The 25,795-nt window shown below is 37.1% G+C and overlaps 4 protein-coding genes across 5 annotated transcripts in view; 3 read left to right on the top strand and 1 right to left on the bottom strand.

Moving 5' to 3' along the window:
• Positions 1 to 4,090, top strand: part of fras1 (Fraser extracellular matrix complex subunit 1) — a 265,712-nt gene extending 261,622 nt beyond the window's left edge. The window contains exons 72-73 of the mRNA XM_015012328.2: positions 60 to 206; positions 926 to 4,090. Of these exons, the coding sequence (XP_014867814.2) occupies positions 60 to 206; positions 926 to 1,495 (717 nt within the window). The 3' untranslated portion in view covers positions 1,496 to 4,090. The remainder of the gene's footprint in view (positions 1 to 59; positions 207 to 925) is intronic.
• Positions 4,091 to 4,732: 642 nt separating this feature from the next.
• Positions 4,733 to 10,462, top strand: anxa3a (annexin A3a). Its single transcript, XM_015012345.2, has 14 exons — positions 4,733 to 4,834; positions 5,659 to 5,689; positions 5,765 to 5,812; positions 5,889 to 5,976; positions 6,272 to 6,366; positions 6,889 to 7,002; positions 7,100 to 7,190; positions 7,271 to 7,350; positions 7,755 to 7,811; positions 7,889 to 7,982; positions 8,062 to 8,157; positions 8,987 to 9,045; positions 9,460 to 9,582; positions 9,977 to 10,462. Exons 2-14 carry the CDS (start codon positions 5,675 to 5,677, stop codon positions 10,034 to 10,036), a joined length of 1,020 nt encoding a protein of 339 aa, XP_014867831.2. The 5' UTR covers positions 4,733 to 4,834; positions 5,659 to 5,674; the 3' UTR covers positions 10,037 to 10,462.
• Positions 10,463 to 11,113: 651 nt separating this feature from the next.
• On the top strand, positions 11,114 to 14,022 carry LOC106933218 (nuclear factor 7, brain-like). The gene is made up of 2 exons (XM_015012337.2): positions 11,114 to 11,272; positions 12,276 to 14,022. Exon 2 carries the CDS (start codon positions 12,282 to 12,284, stop codon positions 13,656 to 13,658), a length of 1,377 nt encoding a protein of 458 aa, XP_014867823.2. The 5' UTR covers positions 11,114 to 11,272; positions 12,276 to 12,281; the 3' UTR covers positions 13,659 to 14,022.
• Positions 14,023 to 18,041: 4,019 nt separating this feature from the next.
• LOC106933156 (phospholipase A and acyltransferase 4-like) lies at positions 18,042 to 21,716 on the bottom strand. 2 transcript variants are annotated; one of them, XM_015012238.2, is made up of 6 exons: positions 21,457 to 21,716; positions 21,177 to 21,198; positions 20,938 to 20,969; positions 20,133 to 20,244; positions 19,625 to 19,884; positions 18,042 to 18,601 (listed from the first exon to the last, which is right to left on the bottom strand). In XM_015012238.2, the coding sequence occupies exons 2-6, from the start codon at positions 21,193 to 21,195 to the stop codon at positions 18,491 to 18,493; spliced, it is 534 nt and encodes a 177-aa protein (XP_014867724.2). In that variant the 5' UTR covers positions 21,196 to 21,198; positions 21,457 to 21,716; the 3' UTR covers positions 18,042 to 18,490. The 2 variants fall into 2 exon arrangements, with proteins under 2 accessions (XP_014867724.2, XP_014867716.2); XM_015012230.2 differs by having other exon boundaries at positions 21,177 to 21,225; positions 21,457 to 21,715.
• Between the last annotated feature and the right edge of the window lie 4,079 nt (positions 21,717 to 25,795).

The following is a 25,795-nucleotide window of genomic DNA, read 5'->3' as shown; positions in this document are numbered from 1 at the left end:
TTAGTTTTAAACTGTTTTTGTTTACTATTCTGTTTCGATCTGCTCTAATTGTGTTTCAGGATCGTAAACAGCCGGACGTATGCCACAAGTTTTTTCACGACGTTCCGTTCGAGGCAGATTTTGCCTCCGACGTCCCAGAGCTGCAGGCCATGGCAGCCATGCCGGGCGTCGACGGCTTCACCATGAAGGTGGACGCTCTTTACAAGGTGAGTGACTTCCTGTATTGTTTAGAGTATTGTTTTATTACAAGAAAAATGTGTAATATTATGAGAATGCAGTCATAATATTAGCAGAAGAAAATTGTGAAATTACAAGAAAATGTTGTGTTAAGATCTGATATGACCTGATGGGTAAGTCCATTTGGTTCTTTCTTTGAAATAAACTCAGTAATTTTCACAGTCGCTTCAAGGTCGTGCTAATGATAATTTGTTAAATGATTGAGTATTTCTTAGTTTTTAAAACAGATACTCAGCGTCACCAGATGTTCAATATTCCCAGTTTTAACAGAGTGGAAACTCTGTGAGGAGGAGTTTTCACAAAATTACTACTTTATACTTGTGTTAATGTTACTTCATTCTAGTAATATTATGACTTAAATCTTACTACTTTATTCTGGTAATATGAGTTTATTCTCGTACTATTAGAATTTCATTTCCGTATTTTAAAAAACACAACTCTCTTAGTCTAACTCTAATTCTACAGTAGTTTTTGTTATTTTTATTGGAAAAGTCGCTGCATTTTAGTGGAAATTTGATCCTTAAATCCATGGATGCGTTTTGCTCAATACTCCATTATTAACCCAAAGATAACTCGGTAAAAACAGAGAAACTTGTCCTTGTCAGAAATGTGAATTAACGTTCAACATTCCAGCTAAATAAACTAATAAATAAATTACTGATTAATAAATGACCTCTCTGACTGACAGGTGGAGGCAGGCCACCAGTGGTACCTGCAGGTGATCTACGTCATCGGCCCAGAGTCGCACTCCAGCCCCAGGATTCAGCGCTCGCTGACGTATCAGGTGAGCCGCTCCAAACGCGACCTGGTGGACCGCAGCGGGCGCCTGACGCTCGACGAGTCGCTCATCTACGACAACGAGGGCGACCAGGTGAAGAACGGCACCAACATGAAGTCGCTGCGCCTGGAGGCCGGCCCGTCCGCCACCTTCAACGCCCACGTGGGCAGCTCCGTGGGCGGGGGCGTGGCCGCCATCACCCTGCTGGTCCTGGCGCTGCTGGCTTCCTGCTTCCTGTTCCGCCGCTGCAGGCGGTCGGCCAAGAAGGCGACGAAGACGCCGAAGGCCTATGAAGAGTATCCGCTCAACACCAAGGTGGAGGTGTGCATGGACAAGTGCGTGGAGAAGAACTTCGGCACGAAGCACTGCACCGTTAGGAACGTCAACATCAACCGCAACCAGGAGCCAAACGGCAAAGTGAAGCAGGTCAACCTGGAGGTCAAAATCCACAACAACCTCGGCGACGGCACCGAGGTCTGAGACACTCGCTGCGTTTCCGTTAGCTTCTTTTCTGTCACGTGAGCAAAACTTTGTCAGTATTCCACTTATACTGGAAAGACACAACTACGCAGTTGCAGTGTTTCCGCTAAATATGAAACGCAATTAAAGTCACACGAGAATAAGTTTCTTTACGAGACAAGTCATGAAAAAAACATGCCACGCATGACTCTCCAACTACATCCTGCTGTCGTCTTCTTTGTGGTTTTCACCAGTGGCAACATCCTGTTGTTGATCCTGGGACTTGTTCCATGCAAAGAAAGTGTTGCCATTGCAGTTTTGCAACATAAACCAATTTAGATAAGAACTATTTCATCCTAGCAGCAAGACTATGTGTTACATTTTTTTTTTACATTTTTAAGGTCAATAACTCTGTTTTCATTGACCTGACATTTAGAAAACAAATTTGCTTAATCAAAATTCAGCAATTAATAAGAAATCTCTCAAAATGTCAAATTGCGCAAATTGACATCTTGAAAATAAATCTGCCCAATAAAAGCACCAATTTAAAAAAGAAAACTGTTTTCAATACGTTTTGGCGCTCAGGTGATTTTCTTCTTTTTTCTTTTTTTTTTGGCCTTATCGAAATTGGTGTATTTTGTAAAACCGTAATAGAAACATGTTCCTCACATCATTACGAGTCATGTGATCAACAGCCAGATGTTACTTCCTGTCATCTACAAAGAGAAGATGACAGGAAGTAGTTAAAGGATAATTGAGCGGCATGTTTTTTAATGACTTATTGAGTGAACAAACTTATTCACATGTGATTATAATTGCGTTTCTGTTGTATGGAAACACTATTGTTGCAAAATTGTTTTTTTCTCTAAATTAGCAGAATATTGACAAAGTTTTGCACACATCTGTAACGGAAACGCAGCTCCTGACGAAGGACAACAAAACAGCATCAAAAATTGGTATTTTCTAAACTGAGAATTTGTTTATGTATTTTTATACCACTTAGAGAAAAAAAAGGGAAGCGTGTGACGTTCAGCCAACTGGGCTACCTCAGGAATCCACAAACTGCTCAGCTGCGTCTGATTTCCATCTTTATTTCTCTTTTTAGTCGACATTCATCTCGGTTTCACCGCCGGGAAGGTGAACAGTAGCTCTGATGGCTTCCATCTGCTGCATCGTTTAATTTCACTGCTGTACGAAGAGGCAGGCGAGGAAAAATGTCCTCCTTTCCTGTATCTTTACCTCGCATGTCACACAGTCATCCTGCAGATAAATCAACTGGAACAACCTCTTCACCTGCTGAAGTTGTTTAAATATAAAGCACAAACAAAGCTGCTTTTGTTGCAGGCTGAGTGAGTGCAAATAACAAAATGAATGATGCCTTCAAGTGCAATTATGTCACAACTTCAGTTAGTCTTTTCTTCACCTAGAAGAGCTTTGACTTATTTAATTAAAAAGCATTTTAAGCCTTGATTACACCCCCTTATACTCTGGATTAATGCCATTCTGCTGACACCTGTAAGGCCTATCATGCTTTGAATACAATCTATTTTAGTAACGGAGACATTTTCTGTTATTAAGGGGAATCTATTATGCAGAATTCACATTTTGCACCTTTTTCTACTTCCATTTGGGTTTCTGCTGCTTCTAAAAACACCCCACTGCTTTAATTCTAAATAATAAAGGCTCCCTATAAGTTTTCATAAACTGAAAATATAAATAGTTTAATCTCCAAAAATGTTAAAATTGGAAAATCGTCTCATATTTTCAGTCGGTCATTTCAGAAAGACGGTGAAAGTTACACAACGATTAATGATTTGAAACCCAAAAATTAGATTAACATATTAATATTGTATCAGAGCATCTCTAAAGAAAAGTCGGATCTGCTGTGTTATTGTAGCCTGGACAAAACTATCCTACTCTTTCCATTTTTATGATATTTATTGTTTTAATTTGATATAAAGCTCTCTCTGTTCTCACTAAAAAGCCATTTATTTTATCAACTACCTTGGTGTTTATCCACTGTAAAAGGGGGTTAAAATAGTTACACTTACTGCCATTTTGAACACAATTTCTTGTTTTTTAACCCTCTTTATTTCCTTGCTTGTACTGTAATCCAATCAGCTGCCGATTTCTAAGTGCCATGCAGTATTTTTGCTCATGAGACAGAACAGATCGTCCAAAGTATTTCAATCGCAGAGCGTCTGAGTGTAATAAACCGTTCACCCAAATGACTGCTTCAGCCTTACTACTGTCTGAATGAAAGTTCTCGTTTTACAAAACGTGTTTTTATAAGAATGATGCGTCCGCCTGCCGTTGTTCGGCCCAAAGACTCAGATCTCACTCTGTTACTCTTCATTCATTTATGTTTCATCCGTCTCATTTGTTACGTTACAGCCCAGCTACTGATGTTGTTTTTAAAGTGTTTGACACTGGTTTGTATTTATCTAAAAACACTTCTTTTTCAAATGTGTGCCTATAAAAACATGAAAACGGGGGATTTTGGGAGAAAAAAATATATTTTTGGTGCTATAATTTTTGAAAAACACAACAATATTAGTATGATGCCTGTATTTGGTGCCTTTTTTAGTAATAAAATAAATGTAAAATTAAAAATCATGGCTTGTATTCCAGTTTTTTTTTGGTCCATTTACTATGTTATTTATGATTTGGCACTTTTTTTTAAAAGCTTGAGATATTCATGTGCAAAAGTCTTGAGTGACACCAATGTTTGCCGTTTCAATATCTGCAGTTTTGATATTGCTGCCTTAGTATACCGTTGATTAATCTAAAACTTTCTGAGTTTTTTCTCACCAATTTTTGACTTTCCAAGCTCAGAAATGTCTTGAGGTTTTTTTTTTAGAAAATTTATATCAGAATCTCTGTTTTTCCTTGCAAGTTTTTGACTTTTCAAAATCATAGATTTCTGAGTTTATTCTCGCACATATTCTACTTTTCAAACTGTTTTTCCTACCTACAATGTCTCTAACATACTATTAATTAATCACATAATTTCTTGCAAATATTCTTCTTTTTAAACTCAGAAATTTCAGATTTTTATCTAAAAAATTTCTGAGATTTCTCAGTTTTTTTTCTCTGAGATGTATTACTATTTTGTATTTTTATCTATTATGGCCGTCATAAAGTTTCCAATAACATTTGTTTTCACTACAAATCTAAAAGTTGTGTTCTTTTGTCTGGAGCGGATTAAACTGGTTAGTAGCTGGAGATTACGAGCGGTCCCTGAAGGCATCGTCTGACTGTGCCAAACAGGTGTGGCCAACCGTTTTCTCTACAGGTAGATTCAGTTTCCAGGTAAGCAGAGGGTGTGGCGGAAAGAAACGTTCCTCTTCAGAGACAAAGGTGAGTTTCTCTCCTTTGCTTGTTTGATTTAGCTGTTAAGTTTCTGGTTTCTAAAAGTTTTACTTTTACAGAATTAGAAGGTTTAAAATACCTGATTTGTACAGAAAGCAGACTTTTACTGTTCCATCAATCTGCCTTCAGTCCCTCTGGCTCAATGCAAAGCTGGTCTCATTTTACACAGCAACGTATTTGCATGTTTCCTGTTCTGGTTCCACCATAGCAGAAGAAAAAGTGGCTGCTTATAAATAAATTTTTAAAACACGATAAAGTACGACAGTTCACCACACTACATCTAATCCATATCTTAATCATCTTTAATCTATGACTGCGTGAGCAGATTGTGAATAAATGTTTGAATCTAGGAAACTGGAACCGATGGCTCTTGGTTATTTGTTTAGTACACTGTAAAAACACAAAGTCTTACCAAGTATTCTAGTTTCTACTTGAAATATCTTAGTACTCTTGAAATTAGATAAAACTAACTTAGAAGTAACTTTTCAGCAAGACATAAGAGCTTGTTTTAATTCAATGATTCCTAATATTGATGAAAAATGACTAGTTTTACTTAAAACATGAGAAAAATGTCCTGTAAGAGAAATAAAAATCTGCCAATGTAACTCTATTTAATCAATAATAAGTAATTATTTACTTTAAATAAGCTCTTATGTCTTGCTGAAAAGTTTCTTGTAGGTTAATCCTGTCTTCTTTCAATTGTACTAAGAAATTTGCGGTAGATACTAAACCAAAAGTTCTTGGTAATATTTTGTGCTTTTATAGTGCATTTAAATGTATAACAGATTAAGATTGTTTCTAATGTCTTACAGAAGAACTAGATTCATCATGGCTTCTTTATGGGTGAGAGATGTTTTTATTTTACATTTTTAAAGTCTTTATTAAAGAGTTTTACATGTTAAATCCATTTATTTTCAGGACGATTTGGAAAGTCTTGTGGCTTCACCATCATCTTCTGCTGCTGAAGTAAATCCAACTCTGGTCTTTCTATATGAGAAACTATGCAGGGTTTTAATTAATTGTTAAATCTGAATGTTTTTAGAGCGGACAGAGAGGAACCATCAAGCCTAAAGCAAACTTTGATGCAGAGAAAGACGCTGCAGCTCTGAAGGACGCCATTGAAGGACTCGGTGCGCGTTTTATTTGTTTAGCTTACTTTTTCATTTTTTCTTTGGAGAAAACTTGTTTGCTTTTCATCTTCGAAACCTTTTAAATATTTGATAAGACAGATTGGTGTAAAACTTTAATTTCTAAAAATCAGATTAATCATTTTTGTAAAAAACGTCCTTCAGGTTGATGGATGATGTTTTGAAGTTGAAACAAATCTACTAATTTTTGTGCTTCATTTAACGTAAATTGTCTCCAGATGTATGACAGAAACAGAGATTCATATTTAATTTATTTTAACTTTTTTTTATTTTTTAGGGACAAATGAGAAAGTCCTGATTGAAATCCTGACCCAAAGAAGCAACGGTCAGAGGCAGCTCATCTGCAAAGCGTATGAAGGAGCCACCGGCAGAGTAAGATTTCCTTCATTTTATATGAAAATGTTGTGAGTGTTTCTAAACATTAAATGAGAAACACAAAGTTTAAGTTAAATTATTCCTGTAATGTACAAAGCAGCTGAATATTTTCTAAAATAATTCCAAGAAACTAAATCATAAAAAGAAAACAGTCAAACCTTATTGTGTTTGTTTAGCAAATAATTTTTATACATTTTATTATTATTATTATTTAAAGAGTGAATGTTGCTGTGATGACAGGACTTGGAATAAATAAACGATTAAGGAAAACCCCCAAATAATGTGTCGATTCTGAAACAAAAATATTTCTATCTGCTGTTCTGGCATTAAAACGACTTAACTGTGGTCTTAATGACTTGACCACCTGTTTACTTTCTAAACTTTTTCATATTTTATTAAACAAATGAAAACAAATACATAAAAAGTTGCTTTATTTTCTGTATTTGCTTTATTTTCCTGGGCGTGGTTCTGAACACGCAGAGTAAACCTCTGGATCAGTCGCCTCTGTTTACGTTTCAGACGCTGGAGAAAGACCTGAAAAGCGACACGGGCGGAGACTTTGAGAAGCTGCTGCTGGCGCTCATCACTCCCCCTGCAGCGTACGACTGCCACGAAGTCACCCAAGCCATGAACGTACGCTCACATATCTCCTTTTCAAAAACATGTTTTACCAATGAAACAGCGTTTATTACTGTAAAATATCATTTGTATAAAATGTGTTTTACTGCAGGGAGCTGGTACAAAAGACTTGGTCCTGATTGAAATCTTTGCCTCCAGGTCCAAGCAGCAAATCGAAGCTCTCAAGGACGTTTACAGAAAAGGTAAAGAAGCATCTTCCGTCTTAGTTTATGGGTTTTGTTGCAGAAAACAGATTTATGACCTCCATCTTTTTCCTCTGTAGAAACGGAGAAGGACCTGATTGAGAAGTTGACGAGTGAAGTTTCTGGAGATTTTTCCAAAGCACTTATTCTCCTGGCAAAGGTCCAGAAAAAAAAGAAAATTACCTAAAAAAAACTGACACACTTGACTCATAGCTAGAGCTGTCAATCAATTATTTTTATCAGATTAATCACAATGCCTAAGTAGGCTTGAAATATAAACATAGACGCATTTGTGCAAGTCCTTCCAACTCATTAGAAGTCGGAAGGATTGTCAAATTAGCCGTTTTCCAGGTTTTTATATTCAGGAAAGTTTAAAGGAAGTGATTTTGTTTTTAATGCTCATTTATAAATGTTCTTCTCCATTCATTTCCTATGTATCAATAAGGCAACAGTCGCTCATTCTCATCCGTTTGTTAATGTTTACAGCTCTGTTTAAAATGTAACGCGGCCACATGATGATAAAAACTTAAAAAACAGCAATAAAGTGAATTCTGCTGTTTGCAGGGTGAGAGGGACGGGAGCAACTCTGTAGATGTAGGAAAAGCAAAGGAAGACGCCGAGGTGAAAAAATGAAACCCCAAAAAATACAATTGATATCTTTCTATTTTGTTTAAACTTCAATATTTTTTTTTCCTAAGACACTTTACAAAGCCGGGGAGAAGAAGTGGGGCACAGACGAGTCCAAGTTTATCGAGATCCTCTGCAAACGAAGCATACCTCAGCTCAGGCAGAGTAAGACCGGCTCTGTTTGGAAACCCACAGAGAAAACCGGGATTATTACGAATGTAAAGTGACGGCCATTTTTCTGCAGCTCTAGTCGAATACAAGAACATCAGCGGGAAAACGCTGCAGCAGAGCATCGAAGGCGAAATGTCTGGAGAACTGGAGGAGCTGCTGGTGGCCGTTGGTAAACTGGTTTCCATCCACAAAACCATAAGGAAAATTTTATTTTCTAGCACATTTTAGACCTTTCATACTTACTAATTACCTTTTTTTTTTGAAAATTTCTGAGATTCATCTCAAAATTTCTAAATTTCAAAAGTGGAAAATTTTCGACTGTTGAAACTCAGAAAATTTCCAAAACCTTTTGCCTTTGAAGATTTTTTTCTTAAGATTTCTAAGATTAATCTCAATATTTCTGGAAAAAAAAATTAGAAAAAGAAATTCTGGGTTTAAAGTGTCAAAACTTTGAGTTTTGGGGGGAAAAAAAGATATTTGAATTTTTCTAGTAAATTTTTTGACTTTTGAAACTTAGAAATTTCCAACTTTATTTCTTGATAATTTCTGAGATTGATATCAAAATTAAAAAAAAAAAAACTTTGGAAATTTCTGTTCCAAAAGTCAAACATTGTTTAGTTTTGAAATAAACTTTTCTAGCCAATCTGTAACTTTTCAAACTGAGAAATTTTAATGTTTTTTCTTTAGAATATTTATATCATTAATCTCAATTTCTGAATGTTTTGTAGGAAATTTAAGACTTTTCTGTGTTTGAAATTTCAAGGGTTTTTTCCCCCAGAATTTCTGAGCTTAATCTCAATTTCTGTGTTTTTAATAACAAATTTTCTCGAATTTAAAAATTTTCGTTCATTTTCTAGAATATTTTAGATTTTTGGTGGAAATTTATTCTCGTTTCTTTCTATCTCAGATAGAAGTCTTGAATGCCCTCACACGGCATTCAAAACTTGCTGCTGATGCCAAAATGCTGCTTTTCTAACAACTTTTCTTTCTTTCTGCAGTGAAATGTGCGAAGAGTTTACCGGCATATTTTGCAGAACTGCTGCATAAGAGCATGACGGTAAATCAGCTTTTATACATGTTGGTTCCAGAGCACATTTCAGAAGGGATAAAGGTTTTTTTATATCTACTAAATAAATTTTTGGTATTTTTTTTAAAGAACCAACATTTAATTTCAATGTTTAGATTTTAAAATAAAGAAAAACTTGAAACTCGGGTTTTGTTTGATGTTTATTCTGTTACAAACTCTGCTTTGCTTCCTGGGTCCTACTGAATAAAAGGAACCCCACAGCATGATGCTGCCACCACCATGTTTCAGGAACCTTTTGCTGAGGCTTTCCAACCTTGCTTTTGTAGACTAAAATGTTTAATTTTGTTGTCGTCAGACACAAAGTCCAGAAGATTCTTTTGACATTGATTTTGGTTTTAGTCAGTCGTCTATAAACTCCAGAGTTCTGGTTTTGTTTCTGTTCAGGGCGGTGGCACCGATGAGTCCACTTTGACCCGGATCATGGTGAGCCGGTCTGAGATCGACCTGCTGGACATCAGAGCAGAGTTCAAGAAACTCTTCGAACACTCTCTGCTGTCCAACATCGAGGTGAGTCAGACCAGAACTCAAACGTTCACCAGAATTTCACCACTTCATTCAGTGTTTGGTTCATTTGGTGGATTTCATTTTCAAAACACGATTTTATCAACTTTATGTCAAGTTAAGTGTCATCCAAGGAGTTTCTGGGTTTGATTCGCTTCTCTGTTATTAATAGTTTTGTTAAAATATGAGATTAGAGATTATTATGAAGACAAGACAAATTTCCTGAAGGATTAAAAGTTTCTCTGATGGACAGAAGCTGGACTGACCTTCAAAAACATGAAGGTCAAAGAAGGTTGTTTTAGTTAAAGAATGGAAAAAATCTATCCATCTGTCCATCCGATTTATATAGATACATTTTTATTTGATTTAAAATGGTTCTGTTTTTATTTTTGTTCTGCAGTCCGACGTGTCGGGCGAATACGGCGACTGCCTGAAGGCGATCTGTGGAGGAGACGATTGACGTCGTCCGTCTGAAGACAAAAATAAATCTGTTTCTTTCATCCTGTCGGCTTTCTGTCCTCCCCTTCTCACTGATGTTTAATTCATCCTTAAGTTAAAAATAAACAAATTTAGTCTCAGCTCTAAAAGGTGTCATATTATGACTGAAAACTCAAACATCAAATCAAGATTCAAGTTTTACATTTAAATTATAAACTATTCTAAATTGATACAACTTTTAAAACCCATAAGACTCTTATCAATACTTCTTCTATACAACAAATCAAATTATGGAGAACTTCCATATGAAAACAAATTTAAATGGTGACAATGTCTTCAAGAGAAGTTTTAAAAGTTGGTTTAAAACTTTTGCACAGTTTTTTTGTTTGTCTGTTTGTGTCGTTTCAGCTTACAGAAAATAAAAACCTCCACTGCTCACCACAGAAAATGTTTGTATTGTTTTGTTTATTAGCAGGAATTCACCAATAATGTGAATTAATGGATTCTGGTTTTGATTATTGTGGCAATTCCTCAAATTCGTCGCCAGGAGGCGCAGTTTAGACACCAACAAGAATGTAAGGACATGAAGAAAGTTTTTATTTTTTATTATAAGTCTCACATTTTCTGACTAAAAGCTGAGTGGAAAGCTAGCGTCAGGTTTACAGTTATAAAACCAGACTTCAGTCATCTTTTATAGATAAAAAGGAGTACGTTCCTGTCCCCCCCCCGACCCCCCCCCCCACCCCCCCCAAAAAAAAACCTTTCAGAAAGTTTATTTGAAAAGTCTAAATAGAAAAAAACTCAAAAAGTTTTAGATTAATCTCAAATTTTCTAGAAAAAAAGAAGACATTTCTGAATGTGAGAAACTGAAATTTTGCTGTTAAAAAATTGAGTCCACAGAAGAACTTGTTGCTCTTCAAATTTAATATTTTAAAGAATTCTAATTAAATTGGTTACTTATTAAAACATTTAATTAAGGCTACAATAATAGAACTTTTTTTAGTTTTTAGTTTTGTTTTGGTCCTTGTTTCGAAGCCAAAATCATTTCGACCGAGAGGTCCTGGCCCTGTCCGTAACTACCGCGCATGCGCAACTCTTAGTTCCTTGATGGAGACGTTTGAACAGCTGTGAAGTTGGACCGGAACTTTTTTTTCCCGTCTCTAGAAGCGGCGGCATCTCGCTGGAGCAGGAGGCTGATGGTCGGTCGGTACTCGTCAGGAGTTAACCACAAACCCGTGTCAACTTCATCTGATCTGAGGTTAGGAAGTGTTTGGAGATTTTGTCATGATTTGTTATTCACGCCACCATTTTTCTCAGGGTTTATTACTGGATATTGCATTGTTGCTAATGGTGTTAATCAACTGTGCTACAGTTGTGCAACAAAATTTTTTGTTGTGCCGTTATAATTAAGATAAAAAAACTTTACAGAGGTCACGAGAGATTAACAAAATCAAACGAAATGGATATAAATTGATTGTGCTATGTTAGCACAATGGATTAAACCAAATTGTTTTTTTTTTTTTTTGTGTAGGGGCTGCTGTCTGACCCTTTACTTTTAGAAACAGTTATTCATATCTTCAAAATGGTAGTAGCAAACACATTTCGACTGCACAAATGTTTGACACCAATTTTGTTAAGTTTGAAAAATGGTGGGCGTGGGGTAACTTCACTCGGTATGGAGAGTAGTAGGAGAAGTTAGAGGAAAAGTGACCAATGTCTAACTACTCTAGACGTCATGTTTATTAAAAGGAAAGTTTTTGAACCAGGTCTTGAGTAGATATTGTCTGTTTTATGGGAAAAACTGGGAGGTGGCTTCACTGGAGTAGAGCTCGATTCCCCCAATCTACTTTTAGAAAAATCAGGAAGCTTCGGTAAACGGGGAATATTGGCAAGTGATGTTTGCATGTTAATTATTGTATAATCGTGAACTGCTGTAATATAGACTCTAAAAACAACACAGTTTGCTAAAATAACATGGTCGGAGCAGGCCATAAATGTACAAAAATATACATTTATAGCGGTTTGCGAAATACTGAGCAGACTCTCTGTGTGTGACGTTATTGCGCCCTCTGCTGCGTATGCAGGACACTTTAAGGTCATATGAGTTTTACATTAGATCGCATACAAGTCGCATGTATTTGTAAATATGAACAAAAAAATTTGGATTTCACAAAAAATCAGAGTTGAGCATTAAAACCTGCAGTGTGAATGTAGCCTGATAAATGAGCTTTTTGCTTTGTGTCTGTTGTGCTTCTCTCAAGGACATCATGTCTTCCATGTTAGAAGAGGATCTCCTCTGTCCCGTCTGTCTGGACATCTATAAGGATCCCGTTTTCCTCCCATGCAGCCACAGTTTCTGTAAAGCCTGCCTGCTGCACTTTAGGAAAGAGAGACGGGAGCCATCATGTCCAGTTTGTCGGAGAAGGTCAGCAGGTGGAAACCCACCATGTAACCTGGCTTTAAAGAGGCTGTGCAACACCTTTCTGCAGGAGAGGACCCGGAGAGCATCGGAGGGTTCCTGCTCTTTGCACTTTGAAAGTCTGAAGCTGTTCTGTCTGGACCATGAGCAGCCGGTGTGCCTGATCTGCAGGGATTCAGTAAAACACGCTGGACACAGATTCAGACCAGTCAGTGAAGCGGTGTTGGAGATTAAGCTCGAACTTGAGCAAAACCTGAAGCGTTTACAAAACCGCATCACTAGCTTAAAATGTTGCAAAGAGCTCTTTCGTGATGGAGTGGAGCACTTAAAAAGTCAAGCCCGAAACTCAGAGGAGATGATTAGGAAGCAGTTTAGGAAATTTTTCCAGTTTTTAGCAGATGAAGAGGAAGCTAGGCTAACTGCTGTGCGGAAAGAAGCAGAGCTGAAGATTGGAAAGATGGTGGAGCTGATGGAGACTGTGAAGAAAAATATATCAGGTCTGTCTGAAACAATCAGAGCCACGGAGGATGAGCTGAACGCCGAAGACCTCTCACTCCTGCGAAACTTTAAAGCAGCAACAGAGAAAATCCAGAACCAGCTCCGATTGGATCTGCCAGATTTTCCCTCCAGAGTTCTCCTAGATGAGGCCAAACATGTGGGGAACCTGAGCTTCAACATCTGGCTGAAGATGGAGAACGCGGTCACATACACGCCTCTGGTTTTGGACCCGAACACAGCAGCCGCAGACCTGCTGCTGTCCCATGACCTGACATCTGTGAGGCGGGTGAAGTGGACCGGCGCTCCCTACAATCCGGAGAGGTCCGCTCTGCTGTGCCGCTCCGTCATCAGCTCCAGGGGCTTTAACTCGGGAATTCACAGCTGGGATGTAGAGGTCAGAGGTGAATCCTGGAAGGTCGGCATGGTTGCAGAGTCAGCTGGCGGCCCCGGCGTCGTAAAGCGGGATTATTGGATTCTTCGTTTTAGTCGTGGCAAATATTCAGCGTGGTCGCAACGAACCGACTGCGTTGAGCCCAAAGTGACCAAGAAAATACGGAGAATCCAAGTCAAACTGGACTGGGAAGCAGGAATGTTGGCTTTTTCTGATCCTTTAACAAGAACCGTCATACACACCTTCACACACACTTTTACAAATAAGATGTTTCCATTGTTTGACCAGGGGACTAAAATTTTACCGTTGAAGTTATCTGTGAGGGGCAGGTATTAAAACTCTCAAGCCACAGAAAATCACTGCCTTTTCTTTGCTTCAGTGTTTTTTAGTGATTTGTGTTTCATTGCTCTAAATAACTTTACTCCTCAGATTTTTGTATCAGGCATGTTTGAAGTGAATTTGATCTTGTGTAATTCAGAATTGTCAGATTAGACAGTAACAAGAAAACTTCAAATTTACTTTCTTTGCACTTTTATCTCTTCAAATAATTTCTAACTTATTTACTGATGTATTATTTGAGTTTGTCATGTAACAACCAAGAACTGTATTTTGTTACTCTTTAAGTGTTTGTTTAGTATTTTCTGCCTTTTATATGTTCTGCTGTTGTGAAATTAAACCATTATTTTTATTGCCATTTAAATCAGTCAAAGCGTTTTCCATTCCTTAAAGAGCTAATCAACTGTCATCTGAATTCAGCCTGTCGTCCAGAACGTTCATGTGTAAAAAGTAAACACTTTGGAGGTTTTAACATGCACTAAAGGAGTGGTTCCCAAACCTTTTCTCCTGCCTCCCCCCACCCCCGTGGATTACCAAAATGGAGAGGCTACCTGGTTGAATGATGTGTGTGAGTGGGGGGTGATCGACTTATTTTGGGGGCAAAATGAATTGAAGTAGCTTAACATAGACAAAATTGTCAGTAGTCTCGAGGACACTTGTTAAGCTTAAGGTGCTGTGTTGATATTAGCTAGTCATCATTTAGCTAACATTACCTGCATCCCAGTGACCTGCGGTCAGGGGAGCCACCAGTCATCGTGGAAAAATAATATATAATGATAAAATAATTTATATTGCTATTTTCACCCTGTGGTTTGTACTAAAAAGTAGCTATTTTTAATTTAACTTAACCAATTCTGATGATTTTTTTCTTCAAAATCGCTAAATGTTTGCAGTTTCCCATTCAATGCTCGGAAGCGAAACCGGTGATGCAGCAGCGAGCAGAACAGATTCGAGGTGAGGCAGACAGTTCTTTTGCCTCAAGGCAGGGGGCGCTCATGATCCCAGACATTATGACTCCACAATTGCAGAGTAAGAGACGGTAACGGCGAGCTGGCAGCTAGCTGTGCAGTAAAGTCAAGTGCAGCGATATATTTATAGTTTTCTCCTCTTACCACAGCAATCACTAATTAATAATCCCAAAGTCATCATTCAGCCTAAAACCATACTACTGCAACAGACTGAATGTTCTGCTCTTTGTGTGGGAAATATCTGTGTATTTTTTGTGGCGTTGTCAGTTGCTATGGCAACGAGTCCGCTTGTAGCTGCGCTGATACAGAGAGCGAGAGAGACGTGGTTTTGAGTTCTTTAACGATTTTTCCCTTTGCTGTGGAGCACAGCACGAAACTAATAATATCTACGTCCAAGTTTGATTGCGTTAGCGGAATTATTCTACGGCGGCAGCGTGGCTATGGATGGCATGTAAAGAAATAGCCTTTTTGCCCTCCAGCATTGTCCGCATGCGCAACATTTTCTTATGTAAACAATAACTTGCATGGGGTCTAGATTTGTAAATCTGACTATGATTAAGTCAGTGCCTCACCAGCTATGAATCTCACCGCACGTCACTGTTGCATCCAACAGCTTTACTCAACTCGGTCAGTTAGTTTGGAGGAAAAACTGAAAAGTTCTTTGCGTTTTTGCTGGTTTGCTGCCATAATTCAGATTCATGCACAGTTTTAGTGCAAGAAATGCGAGCCTACCTCAGCCATTAGAGAGAAATTATTAAAATATAAATCTTTTTATTTGAGATTAAAAATGTAAAGCTCCAAATACAGCTTTGTTTTTGGTATAGAGTAAATTGTGTGATATGGAAGGAGATCGTGGAAGTCAGATTATCTCTACCAGCCACCAGAACAGCTCTGCCGGCTGAGGGAATGCTGCCCTCATGTGGTGGATCTGGGGTTTGCAGGATGCTGACCCTCATAGTGAAGCTGAACACCAGCAGATCAGGATTTATGGATGAGACACTTCATTATCAGTTTTTGGACCGCCTCACATGAAATACAGATGATTTATGAGTTAACTGGACAAAATGTGTTGTTACAAACAGTGGCGCAAAAAGTGGGTATACACTGTATGCAACGCTTAGGGGCGCTGCACTAGAGGGGGCGCTACAACGATGTGGGGAAATTTTTTCTAGTTGGCATTTTATGTATTTATGTTCGGATTCCGTGAGACAAGGTATGAAGTTCTTTTTGTGTTCAATAGGTGTATTTTACAGAGTGAGTGACAGTTTGATAACTGTTCTTGTAAAATAATGTGTTTTAGAGCACTTAAACTTTGTTAAACAGTGATAGAACTGTGTTAGCAGATACTTAGCTGCTTTTATGCTACATGAAACATTGCTAATGAAAATGTGCTGAAAATACTATTGTTCGTAATGGAGCAAATCAAACTATTCAGTTTGACTCTGTTCATTCTGGTTGGTCTTTGTTATCTGTGTTCTTGTTATTTTCATAAGAAAATGTGGATCCTAAACTGAACCGTAATGGCGAACCAACCGGACATTGTGGTGGTGGATAAAGAACAGAGGAAAGCCGTTGTGGTGGATGTAGCAATACCAAGTGACCACAACATCAGGAAAAAGGAGAAACTGGAGAAATACCAGGGCCTCAGAGAGGAACTGGAAAAGGCCTGGAAGGTGAAGACCACAGTGGTGCCTGTGGTCATTGGCATGCAGTTTTTGACTTATGAATTTGTTATGGTTGTGACAGATAAATAAGAATGTCTGAAAAACTGGGAATTAAAAGGAGTCTCTGTGCACCAGACCATCCACAGACAAACGGTTTGGTAGAAAGAATGAATGGCACATCCAAAGGTAGCTGATACTCATCTACAAGAAAAGTCCCACTTTCACAAGTTAAATCATATTATGATGTCAAAATAAAAATGTTTCTGTTCAGGTCTCTGTACAAACTTGTGGGGTCCAAACAAGAAACCTGGGATGAATATCTCAACGCGGTCATGTTTGGACTAAGGACCAAAAAACAGATGACCACAAAGTTTTCACCTTTTTTGTTTTTATGTTTGGAAGCGAAGCTCATAAAAATGTTTAAAGTTACTAAATCTGGACTAAATGACCCCCCACCAAAAAAAGACTGGATGTGTTCTTTTGGTTATCAATGCGAAAACAGAACAAATGTATTGAAAGAGCTTTGTTTTCCTCCTTCCCCCACAAGATGTTATGGCAAATCTTTAATTCTGTCTTGTATAATTATGATGTAATATTTTATTATATTTTCTTCACTGTCTCTCCTGATTTGATCAAACAGAATTTATAGCATCAACAAGAACGAAATTCATGATGACTGTGTGAGCAAAGTCCATCATTGTATGTTGTCCATCACCAACATACAATGAACATCTCTGAAGGCATGTAAATAGTTTCAATATAAGTCATTACTAAAGCAAATTAAAGTTGCAAGTTTTTTTTTTCATTTTAATCATACAACAGACACTAATGCAAGTCCAGTTCTTAGAAAGAGTCACTTATTGCAGGTACACTTGATCCCTGTTTTGTCTTCAGCTGGAATTTATCATCACACCACCTGCTATTAATATGCCACTTAGGGAGTGTCAGTCAAAGTCACGTTGTGTCAGTCAAAGTCACGTTGTGTCAGCAGCCATTGTATTGCACGTCTCCTGCAGAAAGCAAGCAAGAATACATTATCCCGACTAAACTGTTTGCAGTTAGGCTAGTAAAGTTATTTACAACCCACAGTCAGTGTAGATCACCTCTGTAATGCAAATTCTGCATGTAGCTTTGTGGCATGTGTGAATGTCAAAGATTTTATTTCTAGTGCAGCATCTCTGAATCTCTCCCCATGGATGTTTTTCTCTTTTAGAGGGATTCAGTGTGTCTTATTGAGATTATATTATCTTACCATGAACAAAGTTTCTTTAATATTCCCACTAAGTATTTTCTGCATGCAATGATTATGGGTCATTAAAGGGTTCCTTATGATAAAAGCTTATTTTATCACATTGTAATAAACTGCTGTAGTACGCCAACATGCCATTGTCTTGCTTGTTTTAGTAGTACGAACCCACATGCAGAACACAAATCAGGATGCGAATCATCAGTTAAAGTGACTTATTTACAAACAGGTATTCAAGGTAGGTTCTCGTATAACTGGTGGTGGTCAAAACAAACAGGAACGCCAGGACGCTGATCCGGAGGCTTATTTGTTAAATTATTAAAGATACTTTTCATTTATCCAGTATTTCTGAACTAAAATGTTTTTGTTTTATATGTCTGATGTAGTATTTCAGTTTTAAATGTCATGTTTATTTAGCTGCAAACAGAAATAAAGGCTTGAAAACATCAGCTTGTATGGAACTAATCTAATGTGTTTTGCTCAGTGATGGAGTTATTGAAATAAGTCAGCTTTTTAAAGAATAATTTATTGATTTATTGATTATATAATTGTTGGACACTTCACAGTACATATTATCTCTCAGCGTATGACTGAGTAACATGTAGACAGTTTAGGAGTCAGTAAATCACTAAATTGTACAAATTGCTGTACACCTTACTGATGAGGTTACGCGCCCCCTGCAGGTTAAAATAGGTGCAGTAGTGGCAACATGAATAGATTTTTTAGTGGGAGTTAAGTTGACTTAGAGCCTCGGTCACTCCTTACAATTAAAACAAGAAGATTAAATATTTAATGTACTTGATTTTTATTATTATAACTATGACTAATCCCTCCTAAAGCAGCAGTAACCAATAGACCATTAAAAATCAGATACTTGTTTCCATCGTCAGGATGAAACTAAAACAGCTTAATAACCTAAAATGTGTCTAGATCATTCAGAATAGATTCTCACTGTCAGTTACTGGTTGACTGGTGAGTCTTCCAGACTAGCAAAGCTACGATCACGACTCCCAAAGCTAAAGAGACTCCAGTCACACCAAGTCCGATCTTCAGAGCATCTTCTACCTGGAAATGAGGAGAGAGGAACAGATCAATCCAACAGAGAAACTTTTCACTCCCTTCTAACAGTCTGACGTTTAGTCACCTAATAGAGACTTCAATGTATTTATTTATTTTTATGTGATATAAACAGCGTAGAGGACAGTTTGAAGGTGTTTACGATATTTAACAAACAATTCTGAAGACTGTAGTGTGTATTTGTGTTCACCACCTTTACTCTAGTAACCCAAAATAAAACCATTTCAGAAGTCTCTTAGTAACCAGAGTCCAGCTGTGTGTGATTTCATCTCAGTATGACTGCAGATGTTCTGGTTTCAGAGATTCTTTAGAAAACATCAGAGAAGAAGAAACATCACGGATACAGAGGAAGGCAGCAGCAGGTCAAGGAGAACGCTGAGGAGACGTTTAAAGAACGGTTAGCTTCTGAGACAACATCATGCACTGCAAAAACACTAATTTACAAAGTATTGTCTACTTTCTAAATATCTTATTACACTTTAAATCAGACTAAAATAACTTACAAGTAACTTTTCAGGAAGATATAGGAGTTTAAGTGTTAGTTCAACCGGCAGACATTTTTCCTACATCGTAAGTGAAACAGAGATAGTACTTTTTCATCAAGAAATTATTGACAAGCTCCTATATTTTGTTTAAAAGTTACTTGTAAGTTAGTTTTGTCTTATTTTAAGTGTTCTAAGATATTTGCACTAGAAGCTTGGCCAAGACTTTGTGTTTTTGTAGAGAACACGTCATAGATGGTCTTAGACGAAATCTCTCATTCTGTTTAGTCCATGTTTGCGGGGGACACATATAAAACTATGGTGGACCAAATTTGGCCCGTAGGCCTTGAGTTTGATGCATGGGGTTTAAGGTTGAGACCCTGAAATGTTCCTTAAAACTGACTAATGGACCTCTGGTGAAGAATCGGAAGCTTTTTTCTGAGGTTTTGGCTTCAGGAAGTAGTTTTCCTCCTGCTCAGAAACTCCATCTGTCCTTCACATTCTCCGGTTTGGTCTCCATCAGACGTACCTGCTGGGACTCGGCGTCTCCGTAGCGCAGCTCAGTGGCAAAATGTTCACAGTTGTATTCGACGACGTTGTACGATCGAGTTGTGCCGACGAGTTTGTTGGCTTGGTCCACGATGATGTGGGCGGGGCGCGGCTGCTTCTCCTGGTCCAGTTTGTTGTTGATGTGCCACTCGTCTGTGGAAACCACCTCCAGCAGCTTCTGCTTCAAAATGTTGTTCTTCCCCATTGGAAGGTTGATGGTGCTGGACGACGAGAAATTTCCTTCAAGCACAAACCAAATGACAGGAAAATGTTTATGGAATTAGAACGGTTCTGGTTCTGATGGTAGTTTGACTCGGATTTAGTTGAAGGACGTTCTGATATTTTCTGGGCTGCAGTTTGATGTTTTTAGCTGTACCATTTCAAGATTCATATAAAGTCTTCTCAGTGAACAGCAGTGTGTTTTAGTGAATGTGGCCTTGAAACAAACTGGTTTCTGTTCTGTTAGCACCAGTTTGGACTGGACTCACCATCCGGTCCCAGCAGATGGACGACGTAGCCGTCACCAACGTACACAGCCCAGTGTTCATAGACGTTACGGAAAATCTCAATCAGGTCTCCAGGCTTCGGTTCATCTCCGTTCTGAGATTTAAAGGAAGAAAACGGCAAAAACAATCATTTCTATTATTCTATGATTGTCATTTTAACCTTCGTCTCTCAGACTGCTGGTAGTTTAGCTCCACAGTTTCATTTACAGTTTGCATATTTTCTTTCTTAACTAGAAATAAAAACTAATCCATGATCAGAATGTCTCCTTCACTGAAGTTCTGATATTTGTCTTACAGTGTTTAAAACATTCAACATTGAAGAAGCCACATCAAGCTCACTTTGTGCTACGTTTGTGCTGCCCTCATTTGGGGATTGCAGGATGCTGGACCTCTGAAGCTGAAAGAACTAATGGATCTTATTTCTGTGATTCTGTCAGAGAAAAACTTTCTACCTCCTCTTTATCTTTGTTTTCTAGTGAAAACTATATTAATGATTAATCTTCACATCTGTCTCTGTTTCCTCTGGTAAACAGAGTGAAAACCATCAGAAAACACGTAGCATGAATTCATATTAAAAGTGAACAAAACAAGATTTGAAGTTTCTGTCAATAAATCATCCTGGATTAAACTCATATTATTTCTGCTTTTAAGCACATTTACATGTTGAGACTGAATATTATCTTTCATATTTTTAAGTTGCAGCTCTAAAACTGTTCAGCCAGCTGCTGTCGGTACACAGAACATGTTAGAAATTATAAACTGAAAAACTAGAAATAATTTTTCTCACCTTTTCAGTGATTGGTTCCTTTGCAGGTTTTTCTGTAGAATTGAACATTTTAAAAGAAAATGTCCAAGTTAAGCATTGCGTTATACTAAATATTAGATAAAAATAAATTTATATTAGCAGGATGAGGGAGTTTTAACCCTGCTGTGCTGTTTTCTACTGCAGAACAAATGTTATGTAACTTTTCTCTAAGTTTTATATAAGAGAAACAAAACAAACCAGAATATTTAAATAAAACTCACGGCATCCTGTAGAGTCCATAATCTGTGGTGTCAAATTGAGGAGAAAAATCTGGTTTGAACAAGTCAAAAGAACAATGTTTTAAAAGAAAATCAGAGATTTATAAAAGCAGACACTTCCTCATTCACAAAGCTTTTAAAATGAAATACAGATGGGAACTTTAAGTTTCTTTAAAGCTTTCTCAACTTTTCACTGAATCTGTAAAATCTAAAATACAAAACATCACTTTTCTAACTCTGCTAATATTAAATTTATTTAATACGCAGGTGAAGTTTTGCTCACCTGCTCAGCTCTGTGTCTTCACCTCACCTGAGAGAATCACAGTAACGACAAAACATAAAAGCTGTTTCACCACATCCAGGTGTGGCTCAAAAATAATAAAAACAAAAAGTAACATAACCTGTTCTGACTCTGTGCTGCACCGAACTACACAATTTCTGATTGTTTTACTGATTAATATGAAATATTGGTTACGTTGGATTCCTGATCTCAGAAACTGAAGTTACGCATTTTGTCTTTGTTTTCTGCGAAATCTGTGGACAGGATCTGACAAAACTAAACATCAGCTGGAAGAAATATGCATTTCTTTAAATACTGGCAAAGATAATGATCACACCCAGGAGATTAAGAGAAATTCTTCAAAGTCACCTGCAGGACATGAAGTCATTAGGTTATGCAATTCACCTGAAACATAATAATGAAACATTAAATTATTTTAACTAAAAAAAAATCTTTGAACAGAGATAAGTTTCAATGATAAATCAGAGGAAGTCAGTGAATGTGTTTGATTTCTTCTACAGAAAGTAGTCGGCTATGATCTACAGAAATGAGTGTTACAAATACATGCAAACAAATGTTTTTTTAGTCTACTTGAAATCTATTCCTGGTAGAAACAAAGGACAAACAACATTACACACCCAGCGTGAGATTAGTTACCTATGCAGGAATGTTTGTGCACTGTAGGAGGAGTACCCAGAGAGAACCAACTCATTGGTGAAGAGAACATTCAGAAAAAAATACCGAAACCAATGTCATTGTTGCTGCTGTCAACCAATCAATCAATCACTCAACAGCAGTTTTCAGCAAAGACATTCACAATAATAATAAATCAAGGCAAAGTCAGCATTTAAAAACCAGAGAGAGAAGCATGCCGGTCCATCTATAGGATAACATACAACAATTCACACAATTTTAGACTGTAAGGTACATGTACATGTGCTTACTGAATATTTCAGTAACCATGTGCTAGTGAGCAGAAGGACTTCTCTCTCGATCACTCTGCTGCTCTGCTTGGCGGTTTGAGAGGATTTTGCATAAAATGTTGCAGACAGCAGATCAGGTCCCTCACAGATCCACCTAAAAGGAATCTGAATAGATCTCAGTTCACCTACAACATAAACATTTAGTTAAAAAACAAGTTTTGTCCATTAATACTGTCTGATTGTAATGTAGTAAAGACAGGTGGTACTAATCACATTGAAGCAATATATAGAGATCCAACTGAAGGAAACCATGAACAATTATCTCTCTTTGTAGTTTATAATCCTAATTACTGCCACACAAAAATTTCTTTCACCCTGATCCTTATGGACTTCTACTTCTGAGGTTTGACATCTTTAGCCAAGCAACATTAATTACTTCCAAGTAATCACCTGAAATTACAAATCAGAAAAAGCAGTCGTTACTTTAATCAAATATATTAAAGCAAAAATTCAAATAGTATATTATTGATCATATAAGCCACCAGTAATGTTTCATTAAGGATTTAATCAACTGTCATGTGGATGCAACCTTTTATCCAAAAATCAGCAATGTTTTCAAGAACTAATGAGAATTAATGTTTTTAAACATGAAAATAACTCCTTTGGATGTTTTAATATGCATTTCAGAATGTTGAATAGAGGATATAATGGCCCTGACCAATGAAACTGTTAAGAGAATAAAATCATTAACTTCTGGCTTGTTATATTCTCTTGTGCTCCCGGATTCAATGATTCCATGCGTGGAAACAAAAGCCACACAGAGATGACAGTCAACGCTCCACAGAATACATTTTCAGAGTTTATTCTAACATTTAAAAGTATAAAATCACATTGACAACACAGACACTTCAAACACACTAAAACAGACATTCATTTACCTGAGACAAATGGAAAAACAGAAGAAAGAAAGAAAGAAAAGCAAAGACAAGTAAAAACATATTTGGAGAATTGCAAGAGCAAAATCTGGTTTGTTCCTCACGCGCACAAATTTTTATAGTAGAGGTGTATTTTTGTCTTTTAATTTATTCAAATAAGGTGTATCTTTGCTTATCCAACCAGGAGCTGTCTCTGACCCTCACTAAAGTTAGAAACTCCCTGCAATTTGTTTCCAAGATCACAGGCCATTTGTCCCCTTTGTCTAAATAAAGTGGAAGCAGAGCTTCTCCTCTACTGGCCTGAACTCCTGCTGTTTTACGGCTTTTCACAGATCAGTGTGAAAGCTGGAACTTCTCCTGATTGTTTCCCACACAGACAAAGGGCAGTTCAAAAGATCTTAGCAAACAATCTGCTGTAACTACAGGTAACATAAAGGTCAATAGGGTAGAATAAATTATTAATCTGAAAACTATAATTAGGCTATTTGTTATGGCCCCTGGCCTCTTGAGGCTGTGCAGGCCCCCTTTTGTTATGCAGGTTCAGCTGTGAGAGCACACCTTCCTGATTGGCTGCCTGGAGGATGAAGGAAAGCAGCTACACCATTGGACCAGCAGAGGATTGTCAAGCCAATCAGTCGTTGATGAGGCCCACCTGCACCCTATAAAAGGCTCCTGAATCCATTCCTCTAGTGGGGCAGCTATTTTGAAGAGTTTTTGTGAAGCTGCCTCCTCTTGTCTTGGTAGTTGCAACTGCTTTAGGAAGGTTTTAAACTAGCTTGGTCTTTGCTTGTTCCTGTTTGTCCAGTTTAGCTACTTTGACTTTGCTCCAGTTTAAGTATGAGTTAGAAGCCTGTGTTTGGGAGGCTGTGTGCTTCCCACAGCCTCCCCTTTGAATGTGTGTTTTTCTTTGCGTTGTTTTCCTTTCGTGGTTTATTTTGAGTTTACTTTGAACTGACTTGTTTGGACTTTTGTAACTTTAATCTGCACCTGACATTCTTGAGTTTGTTAATCCCTTTTGTTTTGCATTAATTGGGTTAAATTGTATTGTTTTGTGAAACTTTATTTTGTAATAAATCATTTTTACTTTACACTGTCGCTCCGGACACATTTTATGTTACTGCCCCTGGACCCCTAGACCTTGGGGGCGTAACACTATTTTAATCAAGACATTTTAAGTTTTAAAACTAGCATATTTTAAATTCATTTTCTTAACAAAACCCACTTACAAAGAAGATCAACATTTCATCACATGCATTTAAATGTTTACACATTTAAAAAAATAATCTTATGTGCACTTTACATTTAAATCATTAAGCTGGATAGTTATTTTTAATCTAAGTAGGCAATTTTAGAGCTACACAATATTTTGTTGTATTTGATCTACTATGTGAATTCTTAGGTGGGTCTCTAACTTTAAAATATCTTTGAAAAGTTTCTATTTTGGTAATTTAATTCAAAATGTAAAACTCTTGAGATTTACCACACACGTTTGTATTAGTCTTATGTTAAATTGTTTTTCTGGAAAATAAATTATCTATTTTTTCTTTTAAGTATTGTTCTTCTTAACCCATTGAACATTGAATTGAAAATTCATGTGCAGTTTTAGTGTATAAGAAATGTGAGCTTTGCTAAGCCATAACATTATTAAACTATTATATTTTTACTTTAAATTAAAAATGTAAATTTCAAAATACCTCATTGTTTTTGGTATTTTGTATAGACCAAGTTTTGATATGGATGGAGATCATGGAAGTCAGTGTTCAGCACTGTGTTAACATTACCCAAAATGGTCTCTGCTGTCAGTAAAAATGTAGACTGCTCTAAAACAGTGAAGCGACTTTAAAAGCTGGGTCTTTAATTTAAGGTGATTCATAGTTTATGCGGGAAGAACACATTCATTCACAGACAGTTCTCCACCAAAGAATGGATTTTAGAAATCCGCAATTTTCGCCATTCCAACACAAAATATACATTTTGGCTCCGTTTTCCGACGACCATTGAAGGCATCACATCTCGCGCTGTAGGTCTCTCTCTAGCTAAATTCGGACATATTTGTGATCGTTTACGTGGTAAAATTTCTATTTATTTGCTCTCCGTTAAGTTTTCATGTAAAATGTTTATGATTACTTAAAAGTATTTTTAAGTAAATGTCGAACACAACTTGGAAATAAACCAGTTTTTAGGAATGTTTACGAGCATTTCCGTGGTAAGTTCTGTTTAAAAATGTTAGCTAGCCAAAGCTATGAGCGTTTAGGGTGTCTATCTAATGATATATATTTAACAAATCATATTACCCGTTGTAAAGTTATGTTTTTAGGCTTACTAATGCCTTCTCCATACAATATATTAAAATAGACATGTGAATGGCAGTAAACGTAATTTAGGTATAATTATAGAACTGGTCAATTCATTATTTTTAATTACACAACTTTGAACCAAATGATTATTTAGATTATAAAAATGTATAAAGTGATGTTAAATAAT

This window comes from Poecilia mexicana, unplaced genomic scaffold, assembly GCF_051168715.1.
Source record: "Poecilia mexicana isolate PSO_F unplaced genomic scaffold, ASM5116871v1 scaffold_9, whole genome shotgun sequence".
NCBI lineage: Eukaryota > Metazoa > Chordata > Actinopteri > Cyprinodontiformes > Poeciliidae > Poecilia > Poecilia mexicana.
The sequence above is the reverse complement of the archived record's forward strand: the minus strand, read 5'-3'. Positions and strand labels throughout refer to the sequence as shown.

Coding starts and splice junctions, on each gene's coding strand:
- anxa3a (XM_015012345.2), top strand. Junction 5,977..6,271: donor GGACGCCATTGAAGGACTCG/GTGCGCGTTTTA, acceptor TTTATTTTTTAG/GGACAAATGAGAAAGTCCTG. Junction 7,812..7,888: donor AAGCAAAGGAAGACGCCGAG/GTGAAAAAATGA, acceptor TTTTTTCCTAAG/ACACTTTACAAAGCCGGGGA.
- LOC106933218 (XM_015012337.2), top strand. CDS start 12,282: ATGTCTTCCATGTTAGAAGAGGATCTCCTCTGTCCCGTCTGTCTGGAC.
- LOC106933156 (XM_015012238.2), bottom strand. Junction 20,245..20,937: donor AGGAACCAATCACTGAAAAG/GTGAGAAAAATT, acceptor TTTAAATCTCAG/AACGGAGATGAACCGAAGCC. Junction 18,602..19,624: donor GAGACGCCGAGTCCCAGCAG/GTACGTCTGATG, acceptor CCTCATTTCCAG/GTAGAAGATGCTCTGAAGAT.